Genomic DNA, 20,377 nt, shown 5'->3' with positions numbered 1-20,377 from the left:
ATGTATACATACAAACATGTATTCAAAAGTACATCAAAGGCATAGTAGCATTAACAACCTGTTCAGTTGTAGATGTAGAAAAAAAAGTGGAGTGTACCAGAGTGTACTATTTACTGAAGGTAAGACTTAGCATCTAAAATGGTGAAGATACAGATTCCTGTTACAGCTTAAGTTAAATTATTCCCTCGTACAGAAAGAGATTTTCCTCTTCCTTTGCTGCCTGAAGCTACAATCCAACTCCCACCTTGTGCTGACTTCAGTGATTAACCATTTATGTAGTGAGGTGAATCAAGCTGATAAAAACTGAAAAACCAACACACATACACAAAAAAAAAAAAAAAAAAAAAAAAAAATTATGGTATTTTAGATGCATAGCAGTTCAAAGACCACATGACTTAAATTACTAGACTAAAGCATATCCAAAGCAGATAGAAGACAGCATGGTTAAGGATGTAGAAGAGTGAACCTTCCACAGGTGGTAGCAAAAAGATACTCTAAGCAGGGACATCATTAGTTTATACAATGTAAAGCATTTCTTATGTGTATACTAGCAGAAGTACACTCATTATTTTTTAGATTTCCCAGCTCTGGTCCACATTATCAAGTGACAATGTTTGTTTGTTTTTTTCCTTCATTTTATGAAAAAAAAAAAAAAACCTTTTCTCAAAAATATCAAGCCTTAGAGATCGTGATTACACTTAGAGTACAATGGGCTTAACCCAGTGCTGCTGGTTAAACCTCAGGCTGGAAAGAAGCAGTAATTCCCTTTCATAACCTAGATTGAAAAGACCTGGTACATCATGCCTTTCACCAAGACAGATTACAAAAATGACAGATTCATAGAATGGCCTGGGTTGAAAAGGATCACAAAGATCATCTAGTTTCAACCCCCCTGCTATGTACAGGGTTGCCAACCAGCAGACCAGGCTGCCCAGAGCCACATCCAGCCTGGCCTTGAATGCCTCCAGGGATGGGGCATCCACAACATGGGTTGGACTTTCAGATATTCAGAAAAGTCGTAACAAAGTATATGAAAGTATTAGGCTCAGAAATTTATCAGGGTGTAGTAAGTAAGTATATGCAAGCAACAGTAAGAAACAGATAAACTAAATAGCAACAAGATAGGAGATTAGCTTTAATTCATCTGGCTTCTTGCTTTGAAGAACTTCCTGAGGCAGCCTCCATGAAAATGAACTGGAAGTAGCATCCTAAAGGGAGCAGTAGGTAAAACTTCCTTCGTTCGTTATTACTGCCTTCTGCCAAGCACATGGTCCTGCTCTCTCCCGTGTCAGCTCTGGCACTCATGGTACTTCTCTGTGCATCAATTTAAATCACTAAAGACAGAAAAAAAGGCCTTTTTTCCAACAGTTTAGTCAATTGAGCCTACTCATGGAAGACTATGATAAGCCCTAGAGCCAAAAGTGAGAGGATGCCAGTGCAGGAAAGAGATACTCAACTTTTTGTGGCTGAAAGATGCTAAATCACCTATACTTCATTAAATTGCACCCTAACAGTGCACTGCTGAACTCTCTCTTCATAACGCTGATCTTCCTTTATTCTGAGCCAACTGTGATGACAGAGGATTGACAGCCCACTGACTGATCGATTTAACAGCCTACCGAGAGATGAGACGCTCATCAGCTTCCCTGGGAAGCATCAACCTCACGAAGTAAGAGGAAAACTACTGCACACAGAGAAAATAGTTTGCGAGCCTCTGAAGCGGATGGCAGCAGAACCCAGGCTCAGGCATTGGTTAACACCTGCACGAGAGGGAGGTTAAGCACGTGCCTTTTGGTAGCAGCACCTTGCGGTCTCAAGGCACCAGGCTCGTCTGGCGGCAACCTGGACGTTTTAGCACGGCATATCCAAAGCCCCAACCCCACACGAGGCGCTGGGCTGGCCTCCTACACCGCTGTGACAGCCCAGATCAGGACAGCACCCCTTACGCCACGTGCACCGGCTCCTATGCTCTACCGGCTGTTACAAACGAGGTTTTCAACAACGGGTTCTGCGAGGCCCTCTGGGATGGGAGACTCGAGAGGCTCAGCAGTATCATCAAAAAAAAAAAAAAAAAAAAAAAAAAAAATTAGAAAAATGAAGCCACCACAGAGAACACAGGAAGCAAGGCGGGTGCCGGTTCAGAGCCCAGGCCGAAGCAGGGGAGAGGAGCAGCCCCTCAAGACGCAGTCAGCGCGGCTCCCGTGGGTGCTCCACACTAACCAGGCGGGGCCCCGACCACCCGGGCCCGGCTCCCGGCGCGCACCGCGGCAGGCCCCGCGCGAGGCCTGCCCGGGCCGGCACTGACCTGCCGCCGCTGCCAGCTCTCCCTCCCTCTCCGGGCGGTGCTTCCGGCCGCTCCGCCGCTTGCGTCAGCACTGCGCGCCGCTTGCGTCAGCGAGACGCCCGACCCTCCGCGCGAACCAATCGCGTCCTCCCAGAGCCCCAGATGGTCCCCGCCCAGGTGGGAGTTCGGCCAATAGAAAACGAGCGCCGCTTCTCTCGCTCGAGCAGTCAGCGAATCGCTTGAGCGCACCGCGAGAAGGCTGGTATGCGCGGGAGTTGTTGCTAGGTAGACTAAGATGGCGGCTCTGGATAGGGTCAAGGTGCTGGTGTTGGGCGACTCCGGTGAGTGCGTGCCCCTCTCCCCTCCCCCAGCACGATGCAGGATGCGCGCGCGCACAGCGCGGGGCTGGGGCGCCCCCCTTCTCTCCCATGCCCCCCACCCGCAGCCGGGGCGCATGCGCAGTGAGCCGCCGCCTGAGTGGAAGAATCCCCGCAAGACCCGGCCGCTGGGTTTTTAAGAGTTGGCCCTGTCCCCGTTGGTCCCTTTGTCGTGCGGTAGCCAGGTTAACCGACATTGTCCTCTGTGTGCCTTTGCAGGTGTCGGAAAGTCTTCTCTCGTGCACCTCCTGTGCCACAACCAGGTGCTGGGAAACCCGTCCTGGACGGTGGGCTGCTCGGTGGATGTGCGAGTAGGTGCCGGGCTGCCAAATGCTCTGGGGAAAAATTGGTACCTCGTTGTAGAAGCACAGAAATCACTAAGGCTGGAAAAAAAAAAAACAACACTAAGATCATCTAGTCTAACCTCCAACCCATCCCCACCACGCCCACTAACCACATTCCTCAGTGCCATCCATACGGTTCTTGATCACCTCCAGGACAGTAACTGCATCACCTCCCTGGGCAGCTGTGCCACTGTCTCACCACTCCTTCTGAGATGAAATGTTTCCTATTATCCCTCTTGAGCCTCCCCTCTGGTGCAATTTAAGGCCATTCCCTCTCACCTTGAACTTGAGGGTACTCGGTGTGATGTCTCCCTTCCTGCTCGTTGCAGAGGATGAGGTTATCCACTGACTCCCTAGGTGCAATCCTCACAGCACAGTGATGAACGCTTTCATCAGTGTTTCCTTCATTTTCTTTGAAATGCTGTGCTGTCGGTTAGGACTGATTCTGCTTTACTGGCTGTGAGTTTAATCTCTGAGAATCTCACAATATGTTTCCTAAGCGTGGGGAAAGAAACACGGCAATTCTGTTTCACTGCAGAATAAAACAAAAATTGTTGATTGATTCATTCAGTTGAGATGTCAGTGAGAATTTGGAGAGGAAAAAGGTGTGGCCAGTGGGAACTCAGTATGTCAGTGTTCTTAATGTTGTGGCACTAGCACAGGAAGTCATGACTGCCTTTTTAGCAATACACGATTTCACAGTGAGGGATAAGGTTTGCTAATATTTGGGTGGGAAGAATGATTCCTGCTGATTCACCAAACTCCAGAGAAAGATCTCTGATATCCACTGATATCCTGACTCTGTCCACCCAGTCTTTTTCCACTTGAGAGATTTGAAATTGCTGCCACTGTTAAAATTTGCAATTTTCTGTCCAAGTGCTGTAGTCCTTTGAGCTGTATTGTACAGATTAACGCCCAGAAGCTGATGCTGTGATTGTGTATGATATGAATTTTCCATTAGATCCACGACTACAAAGAAGGGACTCCAGAAGAGAAGACGTACTATATTGAGCTGTGGGATGTTGGAGGTTCAGTGGGTAGTGCCTCTAGTGTGAAAAGCACAAGAGCAGTATTTTATAACTCGCTGAATGGTAAGTTTGCTTGGTATCAACTTCTTCTTGTCACTTGTTTCTGTTGAGAGCTCTCTTGGTTCTGGAGCAGGACTCCTTTAAGGCTAGATGAGGACTGTTCCATTCTCTTTTCTGATTCCAGCATATTTATAAAGAAAAAAAAAAATAAAAAAAAACTAGCATTCTTAGAATTTTATGGATTCAATTTTGAACTGGGAAGGTATTTTAGACAAACGTGTACAAATGTGCTTCATCAGCCTTCCCCTTCAGTCTCATGCAGCTAGCGCAATGAGGAATCTTTGCAGTGTTCCAGTGATGTCCTTTTCAGCTATGCATGCAGACATAAAAGGCTGCCATTACCTCTCCAGGCCTGATATATGTGCAGAAATACAATTTATATTTTCATGTCTGTAAACCTACAGTGCAGAAATAGCTATTTGAATTTATAAATGTGAACTTGAAATTATGGTATGAACTTTGATAGTTATATCCCACAATGACAAACTTGAACTCTTCTCCCATAAAATTGCAATATTCTGATAACCATCTTGCCTTCTGCTCATTTAATTTGTCAAGTGATTTGTAGTAGTTGAATCTGCAACTTGCAAGATTGGTGGAAAGTTACATTTTATGCCATTTGAAAGGATGGCATCTGTTCCCTTGAGATACTGGCTTAAAGGTCTGGTGGTTCATCCGTATCACTAAGGTAGCAAATAAGAGATTGCATTTCAGTTATTACTTTTTTGGCATCCAAGGATAGTTCACTGAAAATAGATATATACCTGATTAACATCTGCTTATGAATCTCTCTCACTTTGACTCTCGTTTCTTGTTCCTCGTCATTTGAGAGCCTTCAGTAATGTTTTAAGCTATATAGTAAGCAATTTTTGCTCTGTGATTGTTTAATTAGTTATTTCTTTGCCCTTTCCAAGGGGATAACTGTATGCAGGTATCTCTTGCTTGTACTGTTAGCCAGACATCTCTAAATAAGATTTGATTTGAGCTGTGTCCTCAAAGCAAGGGCCTCAAAATAAGCTTCTACTGTACATGAAAAAAAATGAGTTCTTTCTGACGCTTAATTTGCAGGCATGCCAGCCTGTATAGGTCAGACTTGGAAATATCCTAAAACAGCACATTAGGTGATGAAATTTCAAAGTTATGTATGTTATAATCAATGAAGTTATTAAAATAGAGCTATTTATCTTTACTGCCCAAATGATATAACTAGCCAGCTTGCATATGAAAACTGTTGGCTTTGGTAGTTAGCCTTGGCGCTGTTGTGGTTTTTGGGTTGTTGGGGTTTTTTTCATTAAATAAATTCCATTGCTAGAGCTTGTCTCACAGATTGCTTCTCACCTGATGTGAGAAGATTAATGCATTCCTTCTGCCTGACTGCTTCACCTTTATTGGGCTTCAAAAGACAATTGGTGTTTGGTTGCAGCAACATCGTTGCTGGCTTTCAGGGAAACCTGGGTACTTTGAAGCTTGATACAGTTTACTCTTTAGTCTACCTCAGCTCTTCAGCTTGGTTGTTCCTGCATCTGATGTGTGGATTGTGATAATCTAGGCCAGTGAACAGGCAGCAAGGTCATGGCTTGCAGACATTTTGTGGGAGGAACTTTTCCTTGAGTGGTCGTTGGTCCTACCCGCTCTTTTTTGATGTTGTCTTCTCTGCTGGTGCAGCTATCTGTGTAGGCTTTCAGTGAAGCAGAGAAGGGAACCAACCTATCAAAAACATGGCTAGGGAAGAGTGTCTGGAGGTAGAGCATGTTTCTCACAGATTATGCAGCAGTGCCTATGAATCTGTTGACACAGGCCAAGTTATATTGCGCTATGCTTTTTCTCCCTACGCTAGAGGTATGGGCAGATGGTTGAGTTGTCTTTTCCTGCAATTACTAAGATAAGTGCTTTGAAATAAGGATATGGTTGTGACATGATGGGAAATCTCATAGCACTGAGTCTATGTGCACAGTAATGTGAGGTGGTGGAGAATGTGTTTGTTCTTAGTGTGTACAGTGGGTGGCATCTTTCGGAATTAAGGTAAAAGATGAAATGACTAGTATTCTACACCTATGTACTGTTAAATGTGTTTAAAGCAAATCCTGATAAGGATATTATGCCATTTGGTCCTTGAATTAATTACGATTTAAAGTCTGGAGGAAGTGGGAACATTCCACAGGTTTCAGAAGGTGTGAATAAATAGAAGAAATTTGCTAGCAGGAATTGGTAATGGAGTTAGGAACTGTGGTTATCAGAAGTGGGTGTCTGTTAATAGCACTGCTAGGAAGTTTGGCTGGCAGTTTTCCTCTCTCTGATTTTACGTTGTGAAAGATGATAGTGATGAAAAATGCTGGAAGCTTAAATACATGAAATCATATTCATTCATATTTCTACCAGCCATTTAGTGGACTGTAAAAGTGTATGGGAACTGCTGAGTCACGGCCTGAACCTCTGATTGATCACCTGAGGTGAGCCATGAGTCAGCCAGAGGAGCACAGGTGAAGGCAATTCACCTGTGCTACCGGAAGGGGTGGAGCCAGGCTCCACCCCTCCTGGACCTATTTAAGAGCTGGCTACCAGAGGGGAAGGATCTCTTCTGGAGATCCTCCTCTTTGATATCTTCTAGTGAGCTCAACCCAAGGGTAAGCTCTTCTACTTATTCTCTTTTGTGATCCTTGTTTGCCTTACTCTTTTGATTATATTGCAATTATAACATCTTGGTTATACACTTGGCGAGCCAGGCAGGCTGAATATACTAAAATTAACATGTCTTTCCTGTGGAATTTCTATAAATGGGTCAAGGGGGAGAACAATACTCCCCTAGAGAAAATGATTCCAGGGCAGATCCCAGGGTTTGAGGGATCGCCCTATTACGAGTTAGCTGCCATCATTGAAAAATGGGGTCCCTTACGTGTTATGGGCAATCTCTCCCCATATCGCATGGCAGACTATTTTCAAGGACTTGGCAAGGACATTCTTATTACCAAAGAAAGACAATTGGCTGCCTCCATGGTGGCATGGCCACTATTAACCGCTTTAAATCATGCGGACTCAAGAAATAATACTTTAGAAACCGAAAATCAGCTTTTGAAAGATCGCATTGAAAAGTTAGAGCACGAACTTGGCGTTTTAACGGGGAAGAAGCCAATTCTACATCTTCCTGTAAGCCAAATTCGTAATATTTCAATAAATGATGACCAGGCTCCTGAATCAACAGACTTCGTTGATCAGGACAACAAGAAATCCAAATCAGACCTTGAATGTCCAATTCAAACTGATCCATTGGAGGTCCGTCCTGTGATAACCCAAAAAACAAAAAAAGTACAGGACAGACCGGCAGGGGTGCCGCCTGATCAATGGCCCCCTGCCCAGACTCATTTACATGTGACAGCTCGGCCATACACAGCAACAGAATTAATGGACTTAGTACAACGATTTCGGCAGAAGCCCAGAGAAAGTGTGCCGGCTTGGTTATTGAGACTGTGGGATTCTGGGGCAGAAAGTGTCGTGGTGAATGGCCCAGAAATATCTAAGTTGGCCACCATGACTGTCCATCCTGCTCTTAGGCAAAGGTTATACGTGGGCAATCAATATCGTGATGAAAACCATTCCATACTAGAATGGTTAATGGCGGCCTGCCGTATGGTATGGCCGAATAAATCAGACATACCGTTACATACAGGTATGTGGTCCTCTATGGAGGACCTTCAGAACTATATCCGTGAACTGGGTGTAAGAGAGGCCATTTATGAAGATACATTTGATGGCCCTGATATGGTTAAATTTTCGGCAGGGATGAGAGATTTAATTCTACAACAAGCTCCCTCCCATCTGTACGGCACCCTAGTTTCGATATTAAATCCCCTTGTAGCATCAGAAGCCGTAGTCCAGCAGGTTGCCCAGTTAGTTGCCGATTTGGGAGAAACAGAACGCCTGCGGACTAGGCGCAACATTCGGTTTTTGGAGGAAGCAGAGGTCCTGCCGGTAAATAAAACCAGAATGCCGGCTACTCGAGCTCCTCCATCGGGACCCATAAGGGTATCCCGAAAACAAATGTTTAATGATTTAATTCGGGCTGGGGTCCAATTTGCTAAGATCGACCGCCAGCCCAACCACGTCCTTCTCCAGCTCTGGAGACAACTAAAGGACAATCAAAAATTCCAGAGCTACCCTAAGAAATCAAGGGTAAGAACTATAGAGAGGGTTCCAACAACAACATGGAACCTAGAAGATTTTATTATTCCTAACAGGAAAAAGAAGCCACCTCAGGTGTCTCGGGCCACAATGCCTGAGCCATCAGAAGCAAAAGAACTGGCCCATAGAAGAGTATGGACATCCACTAATCATCACTTGTCTTGAACTGTACCAACATACGTCGCGATAAAATTGTATAAGCGTCGCGATATACCGGATCTCTGTATTAGGGAAAGCTTACCCTTTTGTTAACCTGATCATTGGTTCACGCCGTGAAGGGGTGGAGTGTATGGGAACTGCTGAGTCACGGCCTGAACCTCTGATTGATCACCTGAGGTGAGCCATGAGTCAGCCAGAGGAGCACAGGTGAAGGCAATTCACCTGTGCTACCAGAAGGGGTGGAGCCAGGCTCCACCCCTCCTGGACCTATTTAAGAGCTGGCTACCAGAGGGGAAGGATCTCTTCTGGAGATCCTCCTCTTTGATATCTTCTAGTGAGCTCAACCCAAGGGTAAGCTCTTCTACTTATTCTCTTTTGTGATCCTTGTTTGCCTTACTCTTTTGATTATATTGCAATTATAACATCTTGGTTATACAAAAAGTCTGTGAGTTTCTCTTGTGGATACCTCCCCAAGTACTTGGCATCAGTTCTTGAAAATGCAGGAAAGCAATAGCACTATGTAAACCTTTCAAAACAGAGGAAGAACCTTTGGACTTCTCAGATGGTGTGACCAAAAAAATGGTTACATTTACTAATTAGGCAAAGCAGAAAAAGGATGACTTCTCTGCTGCAGCAATAGAGTTTCTGTATTCTTAAGACTAGGCAGAGCAGAATCAGAGAATGTATGCAAGCCACTTGCAGATTAAATCCTGAGGTGGCTGTTCTTTTCCCTTTTTTGTGAGATTTTCTTTTTGTTCTTATCCAATTCCTGATAAGCAACTTTAGGGAAGAAAAAAAAAACAACAACTGTTGCATTGCAATATTTTCTGGTTTTCTTATTTACTGTAACCGAACTGGTTGTATTTCCCTTTCCTGATTGTTAGACATCTGGGGACCTGCAGATGTAATTTTGTGAAGATAAGAAAAAGACACACATCATTAAATAACATCTTGCTGCCTACTCTTTCACTTTAGGGATAATTTTAGTGCATGACTTAACCAACAAGAAATCATCCCAGAATTTATATCGCTGGTCTTTGGAAGCACTCAACAGAGATGTCGCTCCAACAGGAGTTCTCGTGACAAACGGGTGAGTGGAAAACATACACAGTATGTGCACAGTAATTCTAAGCTGTTGTGGGAGTCTTCGTTCATCCCAAAGTATGAAAACCACACAAAATTAGATGTGGCTGGAATTTTAAGAAAGAAGTAAAAAATGAGGACATACCAAAGAAAATCACTGGAGTTTTCTTTTTGCACTGCTAATGAGGCCATTCTCTCAGTAGATTCTCAAACTGCATAGCAGAGACCTTGCTTTAAGGGAAAAGATGTTTACCGTGCCCTTTATTTGCCTTTGGCCTCTGTCTGTGTTCATTCCCTGATACCTGAAGAGACGCAAAGCCCTTGTACAGTAAGTGTCATGGAATGGCATGACTCTGTTTGGCAGGGCTTCCCCTGAATGCACCAAGACCAAGTGCGTTCACTTTTGGGTGGATGGGAGTCATTTCAGGAGTGTGTCTGAAAAAAGAGCTTAAAGAACTCCATGTAAAGAATGTGTTAATAATAAGCTTTCCAGCAACTTGTCAAGTATGTCCTCTTGTTTCTCTGTGTGTTATATACATAATCAAGGAGGTTATCAAATCATTGATAAAGCACATGCATGAGCAGAGAAGCAATAATAAAGGGCAGCTTTTTGTGGGTAGATTACATTGTTTATCTGCCTGTGCTGGTACACAGGTGCTTCTGTAGAAACGTGGGAGAAGGAAAGGGGGGCTTCCATTTAAGCAAACTTAAGATTTCTCTAAAGCTTCACTTCAGGGACAGATGTTCAGCTCCTACCAATTACTTGATCAAGTTGTTGCTCTTACTCATAAAATTACTTCACTTTAGCTTGTCTTAAGTAAAACTGACAGGTATCCTAAGGGCAATGCTTGGTATATGGATTTGTAATGATGTTTAATTACTATATAATTTATTTTATAAAGACTATCTTTGATCATAATTCATACCTGAATCAAAGCTTGGAATGGAAACTGGAATTCAGGGTGTAGTAACTACCTTTACTTGAACGTAGAAATTAGTAACTTGACACTGCAGCAGTGTTATTGCAGCCCTTTTGATCTAATGTGGGAAAGGATAATGTTTCACAGTTGTGATTTATTTCATTGCCCTGCCTTAAAAATGTCAGAACTTTGGATGTTCAGAGATGCTGCTCCCTGCTGAGTCTCTGATGGCTGCGTATGCCTGGTATAATACTGAATGAAGCCCCTGTTTCTTTCTTGCTTGTCTAAACTACCTAGCATTTCTTCTGACCTGCAAGTCATCTATGAAGAGAAGAAATCCAATCCATGGTTTCTTTTTTCTTTCAATTTCTGTGTAGGGTCTTAGATGCTGAAGCCTTAATTTGCGCATACAGCATGTTCTCACTTAGATAAATAATGTTGAGAAATTGCTCTTATTTGAAAGGAACGGGGAATCTTATGGTGCCCCTAAGCTCACTTAGATGACCCTCACTCCATTCAGGATTATATTTGTTTCCTTCAGTGACTATGACCGTGAACAGTTTGCTGATAACCAGATTCCGCTGCTGGTAATAGGAACTAAGCTGGATCAGATCCCAGAAACTAAGCGTAATGAAGTTTTGACCAGAACAGCTTTCTTGGCTGAGGATTTCAATGCTGAAGAGATAAATTTGGTTAGTATCCTTGTCACCAGTGTTCTTCTTTTATATGGCAGTGATTCTGATTTTCTGTTAAGTAAAACTTGTTACAAAAATTGCAGTTCCAGAGATTTTCTCAGTAGTGCTGGAGTCATGCATGTTTTGATTAGCTGACACCTCTATGTGATGAAATGATGGTCTTTGTTTCATTGTAGAAAGATAGAGGGGTTAGATAAAGCTGCTGATCTTGGAATTGATGACTGGAAGTTTTCCCTCTTCTTAGTTCCAACACAAAATATCTTTGAATGAAATATTTTTGAATGAAATAACCATATTATTTATTTCTGTATATACATATGTGTAGTGGGTTAACCCCAGCAGGCAGTTAAGTACCACACAACTGCTTGCTCACTCTCACCCCATAGGATGGGGGAGAGAAATCAGAAGGATAAAAGTGAGAAAACTCATGGGTTGAAGTAATGACAGTTTAACATGAAAGTGGAAACTGTGCAAGCAAAGCAAAAAAGGAATTCATTTGCTTCTTCCCCTCAGCAGACAGATGTTTAATCACTTCCTGCAAAGCAGGGCTTTATCATGCTTATGTAGCAATTATTTGTGAAGATAAACACCATCAGTCCTCGCGTCCCCACTTTCCTTCTCCTTTCCCAGAGTTTTTATGGCTGAGCATGATGCCGTGTGGTCTGGGATATTCCTTTGGTCAGATGGAGTCAGTTTTCTTGGCTGTGTCTCCTCCCAGCTTCTTTCTAGCTTCAATTTGTTTGCTGGCACAGCAGCAAGAAACAGAAAAGGCCTTGATGCTTTGTAGATAGTGTTGAGCAATAGCTGAAACATTAATGTGTTATCAATACTGTTTTCAAATCCAAACCATAGCATCATGCAAACAACTATGAAAAAAATAAACTCTATTCCAGCCAAAGCATTACAGTCTTTAACATTGTCAGTGTGCTGTGTAAATGTTTCTGCACATGAACATGTGACCAGTACAGATTATTAGCTGACTTTATAGCTGGTGACAGAACATAGATATGGAGAGCATAGGGGAAATCAGAATTCTCTACTTACTTTGCAGTGTAGAATTGACTTTGCCTCTAGTGTAAGGAGTCTACCCTCCAGGCAAAGATCTAGATGAAGGACAGTACTAAGGAAAGCTGCTGCTTCCATGCCTTTCATGAGTAGAGAGTTTTGGTCCACAGGTCAAACCAATACCTTGCATGATACCTGGCTAGGATTATTTCTGTATCATCTTCTGATACTGCACCTCTGAAATCACTTGAATGCTACTTCTCTTAAGCAATTGATTTTGCCTTCAAACCTCTCATTCCCAAAACTCTGAGGAAAAGGAAACTTTTTGGTTTATCTGAACTTAAAACACCAAAGGTTTTTGTTTTTATTTCTTCTCAATCCATTTTTCTCTCAAATGACTTTGGAGATGAAATAATAGCAACTGGACTGTTTCCCTTCATTGGCGGTATGTGCATGGCTGAGGAAAAATGTTATGGTAATTTCCACTTGTATGTCTTCATTGCACTGATTTTCTTGTGCTTGGTTTGTTGACTTTCTTGTGTTCTAGGATTGCACCAATCCTCGTTACTTGGCTGCAGGCTCATCCAATGCTGTCAAACTAAGCAGATTTTTTGATAAGGTAAGTCAATTAAATTAGGCTTTACTGCTCTATGTATTGAACACTGTGATTTGAGCATGGAAGTCACCTATTCCTTTCACATTGTGCTTTTTGAATTTGAATCAACTCAAGCCAGGTATGGGCAGGCCAAAGGCTAGTCTTCTCATGGAGATCTGTGATCAACTTGAAAATTTGATTTTTTATCTGTACGTACTAATGAAGAACAACTCACAACTGTGCAAAAACAGTGCGTATACTTTTGAAATCATTTGGTAGACCAGAGGGTTTGCAGTGAGCTAGGGTAACATGAAGAGTTACAAGACAAGCAAGTGGTATCCTGGGCTCCATCAGAAGAGGAGTGGCCAGCAGGGACAGGGAGGAGATTGTCCCTCTCTACTCTGCTCTTGTGAGGCCCCATCTGGAGTACTGTGTCCAGGTGTGGAGCCCCCTGTACAAGAAAGACAGAGAGCTGTTGGAGAGGTCCAGAGGAGAGCCACAAAGATGATCAGGGGACTGGAGCATCTCCCCTGTGAGGACAGGCTGAGGGAGCTGGGCTTGTTCAGCCTGGAGAAAAGAAGGCTGCAGGGTGACCTCACTGCAGTCTTTCAGTACCTAACGGGAGCCTACAAACAGGAGGGGAATCAACTCTTTGAAAGGGTAGATAACAGCAGGACAAGGGGAAATGGTTTTAAGTTGAGGGAGGGAAGATTTAAGTTTGATGTCAGGGGGAAGTTCTTTAGAGAGAGTGGTGAGGTGCTGGAACAGGCTGCTCAGAGAGGTTGTGGATGCCCCATCCCTGGAGGTTTTCAAGGCCAGGTTGGATGGGGCCCTGGGCAGCCTGGTCTAGTATTAGATGGGGAGGTTGGTGGCCCTGCCTGTGGCAGGAGGGTTGGAGATTCATGATCCTTGAAGTCCCTTCCAACCCTGGCCATTCTGTGATTCTGTGATTCTGTACAGACGATGGTTAGCTCTATCGCTCCTAGTTAAATCAAACTTCAGGAATGAAGAAATTTAGTACCTTACTTTTCTTTCCTCAACAAGAGAGCATCAAGACATACTGTGAAAATGACAGGATTGCTCTGGCTTAAGGCACTTAGCATCCCCTGCACAAAGAGATCACAGTGAAACAGATGATGTCCCGTAACAGATCATTGTTCAGAAACGAAATTTGGCCTGAATTTTCTTGGGAGGAGGGTGCAGGTTATACAAAATGATACAAATTGCTTTTTGATTCTTAGACTGGTGGTGGTAGCTGCATAGGTGCCCTTCAGCATGGACAGTTTGTGAATCATTCTCAGAGAGCAAGTATGGCTACCTTCTGTCAAACCTCACCTATTGCGCAGTGGACATCTGCAGATTGAGCTTCTGTGGCAAAACTACTGCACCTGCAGAGACAGATGGGAATAACTTTCACTCTGATGCAATAAGGAGATACCAATCACCCCCATTATTAAAGGAGGGCTACTTTCATTTGCGGTATAGAAGTTGAGGATGACAGCTTTACCAGGAATCACTGAAGGTGGCGACTCCTTCATTGTGTAACAAAGCACTGTAATTAAAGCAGTAGGCCTAGAGCATAGGGCTTGGGTCCAGATCTCTCCCCTGTTAGCCATGAGTTTCACTGCTCCTGTGTGAAGTATTGGTTGAAATCTGAGGTTATGCATATATTGTGCCTGCTAAAATTATTCTCTCACTGTTTTTCCAGGTCATAGAGAAGAGATACTTCTTAAGAGATGGCAATCAGGTTTGTAATTTTTTCTTTTTTATTTTGTTTCTCCCACTGTCGTGAACTGCTGGTAGAGACCTTGTGTAAAACATGGACTTTGTGTGACTTTAATTTATGCTAATTTATGCTGGTAGTTGAGGTCAGTTTTTTTATCTGTGGGAGCACAACTGCTTTGGTTAGGCTGAAAATTGTCTGACTTCTGTCACCTGAAATGTTTGTAATGTGATCAGCAGTAATCTAAGTATGCTAACATAGTTTAAATAAATTGGGCTAACAGGATCTCTTTCAAATCTCTCAGCCTCTGACTGTCAGCTTGCAAGTTTAAGCCGGAGATGCTGTCATGAAGGTCAATGAAAAAGCTTTTTTTGCACAGATGAAACTAGCATTATTTATTTTGTACGGGTAGTTTTCATAGAATCAGTGGAACAGCAGGGAAAAAATGGCAATATGATACCATACTGTAATTAATTCCTAAATGGTTAGATAAACTGTTTCCAGTACAGCTGGTAAAGAACAAGGCAAATGAGTGCCTTCACAGGCCAGTCGTTTCAACTTGTTATTGCCCCTATTTTCTCATGTGTTGTCTAACGTGCAGGAAACAGTGAAGTTCTACTCATCCGGTCTGTGAGGTGCTTGCAAATTATGGTGAATAGCACCACAGAAATAGTGTGAAATGTATTACTAAGTGTAACTGAGCTGAAAGCCCCTTTGGGAGAGCAGGAAAAAATGAACTTGGAATTATAAAATGCTTACCTTACGTGAGCATGTTCTTATGCCTTTTAGAAATAAATTTGCTTTTTTTCTGTTTCAGTTCTGCAAGATTCCCTTTTTTCTCCCCTCTCCACTCCTACTCAAGTTCTAGAAAAATTCCCTTTCATGGGAATAATAGCTTAATGCAGAAATCTGATTGTGTGCTGTTTGTTACATGGTGTAAGGTTTTTATTTTCCTATTTGATCATTTTTAGTAGCTAGCCAGAGATTAACTTTACATTCTTTATGATCTCATGCCAAAGATTACAGCCTGCTGGTGACTACTTTCATTTGCCTCACTGACAACAGCTCAAAAGCTTGAAACAAACCTTAAGCTATGGACAGCCATGTTTAAAGACAAAATCCAAATTAGAATGGGTGACTTCAGTATAAACTCATAATGTTGGTATTTGAAATGAGCTATGTCATGTGTATCTTACGAATGCCTTTCTGGGTTTTCTACAGTGGGTTTCTTCAATCCCTTTTGTGTTTTGTTGTTCTTTTTTTTATTGCAAATAGAATTCTTCAGGATGAAAAGAAAAATAAGTTTCAAATAGCTTGTAGCTGAGCTTCGATCAGATCTCATATAAACAAATAATTGTTACTCTTAATTGGCTTTGATATAGAAAATGCTGAAGCAGATAAGTTTTTAGCTATGTTGTCTTTCTACTTTTGAGTTATAATGTCAGCATTTTTCTTTTCTGAATTCCCAAAGCAGTTTGGATTAGATGAAATTCTGTGTAAAACTACCTGGCTTTTCTCAGGGATTACTGCTTTTCAGGCTTGAACAAAATAATTCTTGAATGAATACCTCAGTCTTAAGCCTGACTAGATTTAACTTCTGTTTCTGTAGTGGACTTTTATTTTGGCTGAGCTCTTTGCTGTCTCAGCTTACCAATGAATTACATAACCCATCAGTCTACTTCATAGTGTGAATTACATTCTCTCCCCATATCAACCACAAACGCCTTTATTGTCCTAGCGTGATCTGTAATGCTTGGCTGACACCTTCCATTTTAATATTCATACATCCTGTGAGAATATGGATGCTTACTGATTCTGCTGTTTCTGCTTATGTCAAGTTAGACATTCAAGTTATTCTGAATCATAATCACACAGTTTTAAGAGTCACCAATAGGACAGCCATCTAATACAGTGTTAGAGAGCAGCATATCTCTTTCTTTTGGGTGATTTGTGGCTCTACTGGATTGCAAATGTTTGAAATATGGTTAAGCCACAGAAGCTTTTGATGGTTTTGAGTAGATTTTTTTTGGTAAGCACTCATTGTCACAATGTAACCAGTGTATACAGATAGTCTGCCAAAATAAGAGTACTAATCCTTTGTATTATTGCAGCTTTTTCTATTCTGATGGTTTTCTCAAAGCTTTCACCAGTTGATAACATCGTACTTTCAACTGTGCTATGAAATGTACTATGACATACTGCTGTCTCAGGTTAGAGACATTAAGTCTCAACAGTTGTTTAATAGAATGTGGTGATAATATATTATAGTTTTAAGAATGAATGGAGGAGAAATTCTTTTATGTGTTTGAATCTGGGGAAAATACAGACTTTGAAATCTCTTATTAAGGGGTTTAGGATTCATTGTACACCTTGCCAAAAAAGCCTAAAGGCTCCTAAAGGAGCTCTACAGGACAAAAGATCCATACTGTAGTTTGACATCTTGTTTGATGCTTTTCTAGTACTAGTTTGAAGTGGTTTAGTCCTGATTCTGGGAACAGTGTGGAAGAGGATGGCACTGTTGCAGTGGGTGCAGTAAGAGGAACGTGAATGAGTGAGAGGGAAACTCCTGCTAATTCTAACAAGTTATCTTTTTTGTCTGTAGATTCCTGGCTTCTCGGAAAGAAAGAGATTTGGAGGAGGAACACTGAAGAGCCTTCATTATGACTGAACGCTGGAAGAGATGTGGAAGATGACTTCTCTGAGTTTCTGACAACATTCTCATTCCCACTAGGTGCTTGAAGACAATAATTCTTATGTCAAGCAGAATAAAATGAAATCATGCTTTGGCCAGGTAGACTGCTGAGGCTACTTTTGCCAGAAAAGACATTAGGAAGAATGTCCAGAAACCTAACTTGAAACCTGAAGTCCTTCTTAAGATTGCCTGAAGATATGGGAACATTTGGGGAAAGTGTGCAATAAATTCTGTGCCTCCCACAATGCAGTGGTAAGCTGTCATGCATAGCACGTATATTTGATATCTTTTTCTCCATTTGGGAGACTTATGGATAGTCTTTGCAATGAATTACATTCATCTTACCTCTAACAGAAAGATGATACTGAATGGGCTTCTCATTTACAGTAAAATGAACAAAACAAGTGAGCAAAATGTAAGAACGAGTAAGGGGTGGTCTGGAAGATAATAGAATGCTGTCATTAAATGTGTGGTGTTGTTTCACCTGAAATATAATTTCAGCCATATTGAAAAGGGATAAAAAAAGTGATAGGTGAAAGATTAAAATGGAATTGAAGCCTAAAAAAATCACAAGTGGAAAACAAATTCTGCTGCTTAAATTAAAATTGTGTACTTTAGAGATGACAAAGTAGATGAGATACTTGTGTTTATCTTTTCATAATTGAGTGTTCTTGTACTTTGTGTTAAGTTAAAGGGCGATGTCTTGAAAGTTGATGGAAAAAGTAAGGTTTTTGTATAGTGCTTATATGCAACAAATGTGGCATAGTCTTACTGAGTCTGAGAGCTCAGTGGATTCAGAGAATGTGAAATATAAGAACATCCAGCCTTAAAATGGATAGAAATGTAAAAGAGATACAAAGCCCTGAAAAAGTAGAAACGAGGTATGACTATAAAGCACATTCTGTGATGTTCCCTTTTCATATTTAGTGCTAAGAATGTGGAAAGTGTATTGGCCTTGTCTGCTCTTGGCTTTGTAAATAGCCCAAGCTTTGTAGAGTTTCTCACCTCCTCACAGTTATGTAGAGTGGTGAGAACCTGGTTCATGGCAGTTTATTGTTTTCTTTTGCTTTTCTCTCCTTCCTCATAGTCACTGCTAATGGTTAAGCCTCTGGTGAAGGCTAATTAAGAGCTGGAATTAGATATAAATACAGATTAATAATAAATGGATGTAGACGAAAGTAAAATGCTGGTGTGAAATTGACAGTGAGCTGAGTTCTGCAGTCTCCAGATTACATCTGCCTGCAGCCCTTCTCTAGCAGCTGCCTGGAAATAAATGGAAAGCTGCCTATTGCTACTAATCAGGCACAAAAATGACAGCTAGGTATACCAGTCTAGCTTATTAAAAATATGAATACTTTTCTTTTCCTGAGGCCATTTTCAGAAATTGGAAATGTGCTAACGTGAGTGCATTAAGTTTCCAGGTGCGTGTATAAAATATTTACGCTTAGTTTATGAGCAGAAAAAATAAGGTACTGAAATACTCATAGCTAACAATCCGTGAGCTATGCAGATCAGGACAGTGCCAATGTCTGATTCTGCTCCTTTGATAATGAAAGCTAGAATTGTTTTCTCAAGGTCATCAGAACTGGAGTCCCTCCTGTTACCAAGGAGCTGCAGAGTAGGACAAGAATGCTGGGAAGGAGGATTTTTTCCTTCACCCTCTGGCTCCTTCAGGAGAATTGGCAGTGCTGCAGAGTAAGGAAGGACATTTAATTGAAAATGCTGCATGAAACAACAGTTGCACAGGTCTTTGATTTGTAAGAAACAGCTTTCCAAAGTAGCCCTCTTCAATTAATCAATAAAAGAACATTTTGTAGCATGTTGTAGGGAAGTCCTACTTCCAACTCAGCTGTGTTTGAGCACTTTCTCCTGAGGCTCCCCAAAGAAGAAACAAAGTCATAGTGTGAGCAATCAGTTCACACTCCAGGAACATGAAAAAATGCATAGGACCTGTCCCTCAAGTGGGACTGAAGCTATGACAGCTGGGATGTTGGAGCACATTAGAAATAGATACCATTAGGACAGAAGAAGAAAAGGCAAAGAAAACAATACTGAAAAGAGTAGAGTATGTATGCAAGCAATAGGAGGTTAGCAGATTGAGAGAGAAGTTTGCTTGAGGGCAGGGCTCCTGCTATAGGCCCGGCTATGTTTCTTTGGGCTCATTCATCTACCTGTGAGCTGTATAACTCAGGATGGCCTGAAAATGTCTAAACATTAGTTTTGAATTGTCATCAGAAAAAGCTGTGTTCATTTTTCTCCCAAATATTTATTGTCCATGCCAGGTTATTTCCATTTGCTAGTGAGTTGACTTGCTGCGTGGTCTGACAAGTGACTTCATGGACAGTCTCACTATCTCATCTACTAAGTGGAGGCATGGCTTTGATGTATCTGTTTATCAAATTGTAGTGCTTTCAATACGCTGGGAATTAAAGAGTTTACTTTTTTAAATACATACAGAATTATATATGTGTGTGTATGTTTAATTTGAAATGAGAACAAAAGTTTTTCCAAACTCTTTGTTGTGAAAATATTCCATTAGCACCACCCTTAACTCTGTTCTCCCATAAACACTGTCATAATTTTGATATGGTTAGTTTTAATGCAAAGAAATCCTTTAGACAGCTGTCATTTGATTATAATTCTAAAAGGGAAAGGCTATATTTCTGTGGTGTTCTCTGTCAGTAGCCCTGAAAAATGATTGCAGACCCATCTGACCATGATTACAGCATTTTAGTATTCGTGGTCCCAGATTAGAACAGATTGATTGATAAAATACTTATGTATGTGGTTTTTTTTCCCCAGTATTTTTACCCACTTGTAGCATTTCATCAGGACTGAACTAAAGGTGTTAGCATATTCTAGCTATGTTTAAATATAATCCTGAAATTTCATAGTTTTCCCATGCTTGGGGTTAGGATAATTGCACTATCCCTATTTTGTGGTTTCTGCATTTATACGGCTCGCATACACTTTAGATCTCTTTAAATAACTCCATCCTATTTTGATTTGTAGCAACACCTTCTCTCTTGCTAAATGTAATAGAGCAGCAGAATGGGTAGTGAGTAATAAATTAGACAAATTAGAATGGGTATAAACTCAAGCAGGCACCATTAGCCTGCTCAGTATGTGTAGTGTGTATCCAGATGTGGGACAACCATCCCAGCTCTTTTTTTTTTCCATTGATTTTACCTTTACTCACTGTCCCATCCCTTCCACGCTTCAGCTTTGTCCCTCTC

The 20,377-nt window shown here is 41.7% G+C and overlaps 2 protein-coding genes across 4 annotated transcripts in view; one reads left to right on the top strand and one right to left on the bottom strand.

Annotated features, from left to right (window-relative positions):
- Positions 1-2,384, bottom strand: part of GTF2E1 (general transcription factor IIE subunit 1) — a 51,802-nt gene extending 49,418 nt beyond the window's left edge. Inside the window, exon 1 of one of the 3 annotated variants that reach the window (XM_042868001.1) lies at positions 2,306-2,384. The gene's annotated coding sequence lies outside the window, so the exon portion shown is untranslated. Of the gene's footprint in view, positions 1-1,457; positions 1,562-1,788; positions 2,165-2,305 lie in introns of those variants that run through there. The other 2 variants (XM_042868002.1, XM_042868003.1) reach the window with 2 other exon arrangements.
- Positions 2,385-2,485: 101 nt separating this feature from the next.
- On the top strand, positions 2,486-19,603 carry RABL3 (RAB, member of RAS oncogene family like 3). The gene is made up of 8 exons (XM_042868150.1): positions 2,486-2,625; positions 2,881-2,972; positions 3,967-4,096; positions 9,404-9,518; positions 10,973-11,123; positions 12,679-12,750; positions 14,435-14,473; positions 17,052-19,603. The coding sequence occupies exons 1-8, from the start codon at positions 2,580-2,582 to the stop codon at positions 17,115-17,117; spliced, it is 711 nt and encodes a 236-aa protein (XP_042724084.1). The 5' UTR covers positions 2,486-2,579; the 3' UTR covers positions 17,118-19,603.
- Positions 19,604-20,377: the final 774 nt, after the last annotated feature.

Source organism: Lagopus leucura, unplaced genomic scaffold (assembly GCF_019238085.1).
Source record: "Lagopus leucura isolate 7727_CA_CO unplaced genomic scaffold, USGS_WTPT01 Super-Scaffold_100001, whole genome shotgun sequence".
Classification (NCBI taxonomy): domain Eukaryota; kingdom Metazoa; phylum Chordata; class Aves; order Galliformes; family Phasianidae; genus Lagopus; species Lagopus leucura.
The sequence above is the reverse complement of the archived record's forward strand: the minus strand, read 5'-3'. Positions and strand labels throughout refer to the sequence as shown.

Excerpts from the sequence above, each read along its gene's own strand:
- RABL3 (XM_042868150.1), top strand. The coding sequence starts at position 2,580 with ATGGCGGCTCTGGATAGGGTCAAGGTGCTGGTGTTGGGCGACTCCG. Across the intron at positions 9,519-10,972 it reads GGAGTTCTCGTGACAAACGG|TGACTATGACCGTGAACAGT; the intron begins GTGAGTGGAAAA and ends TGTTTCCTTCAG. Across the intron at positions 14,474-17,051 it reads TCTTAAGAGATGGCAATCAG|ATTCCTGGCTTCTCGGAAAG; the intron begins GTTTGTAATTTT and ends TTTTGTCTGTAG.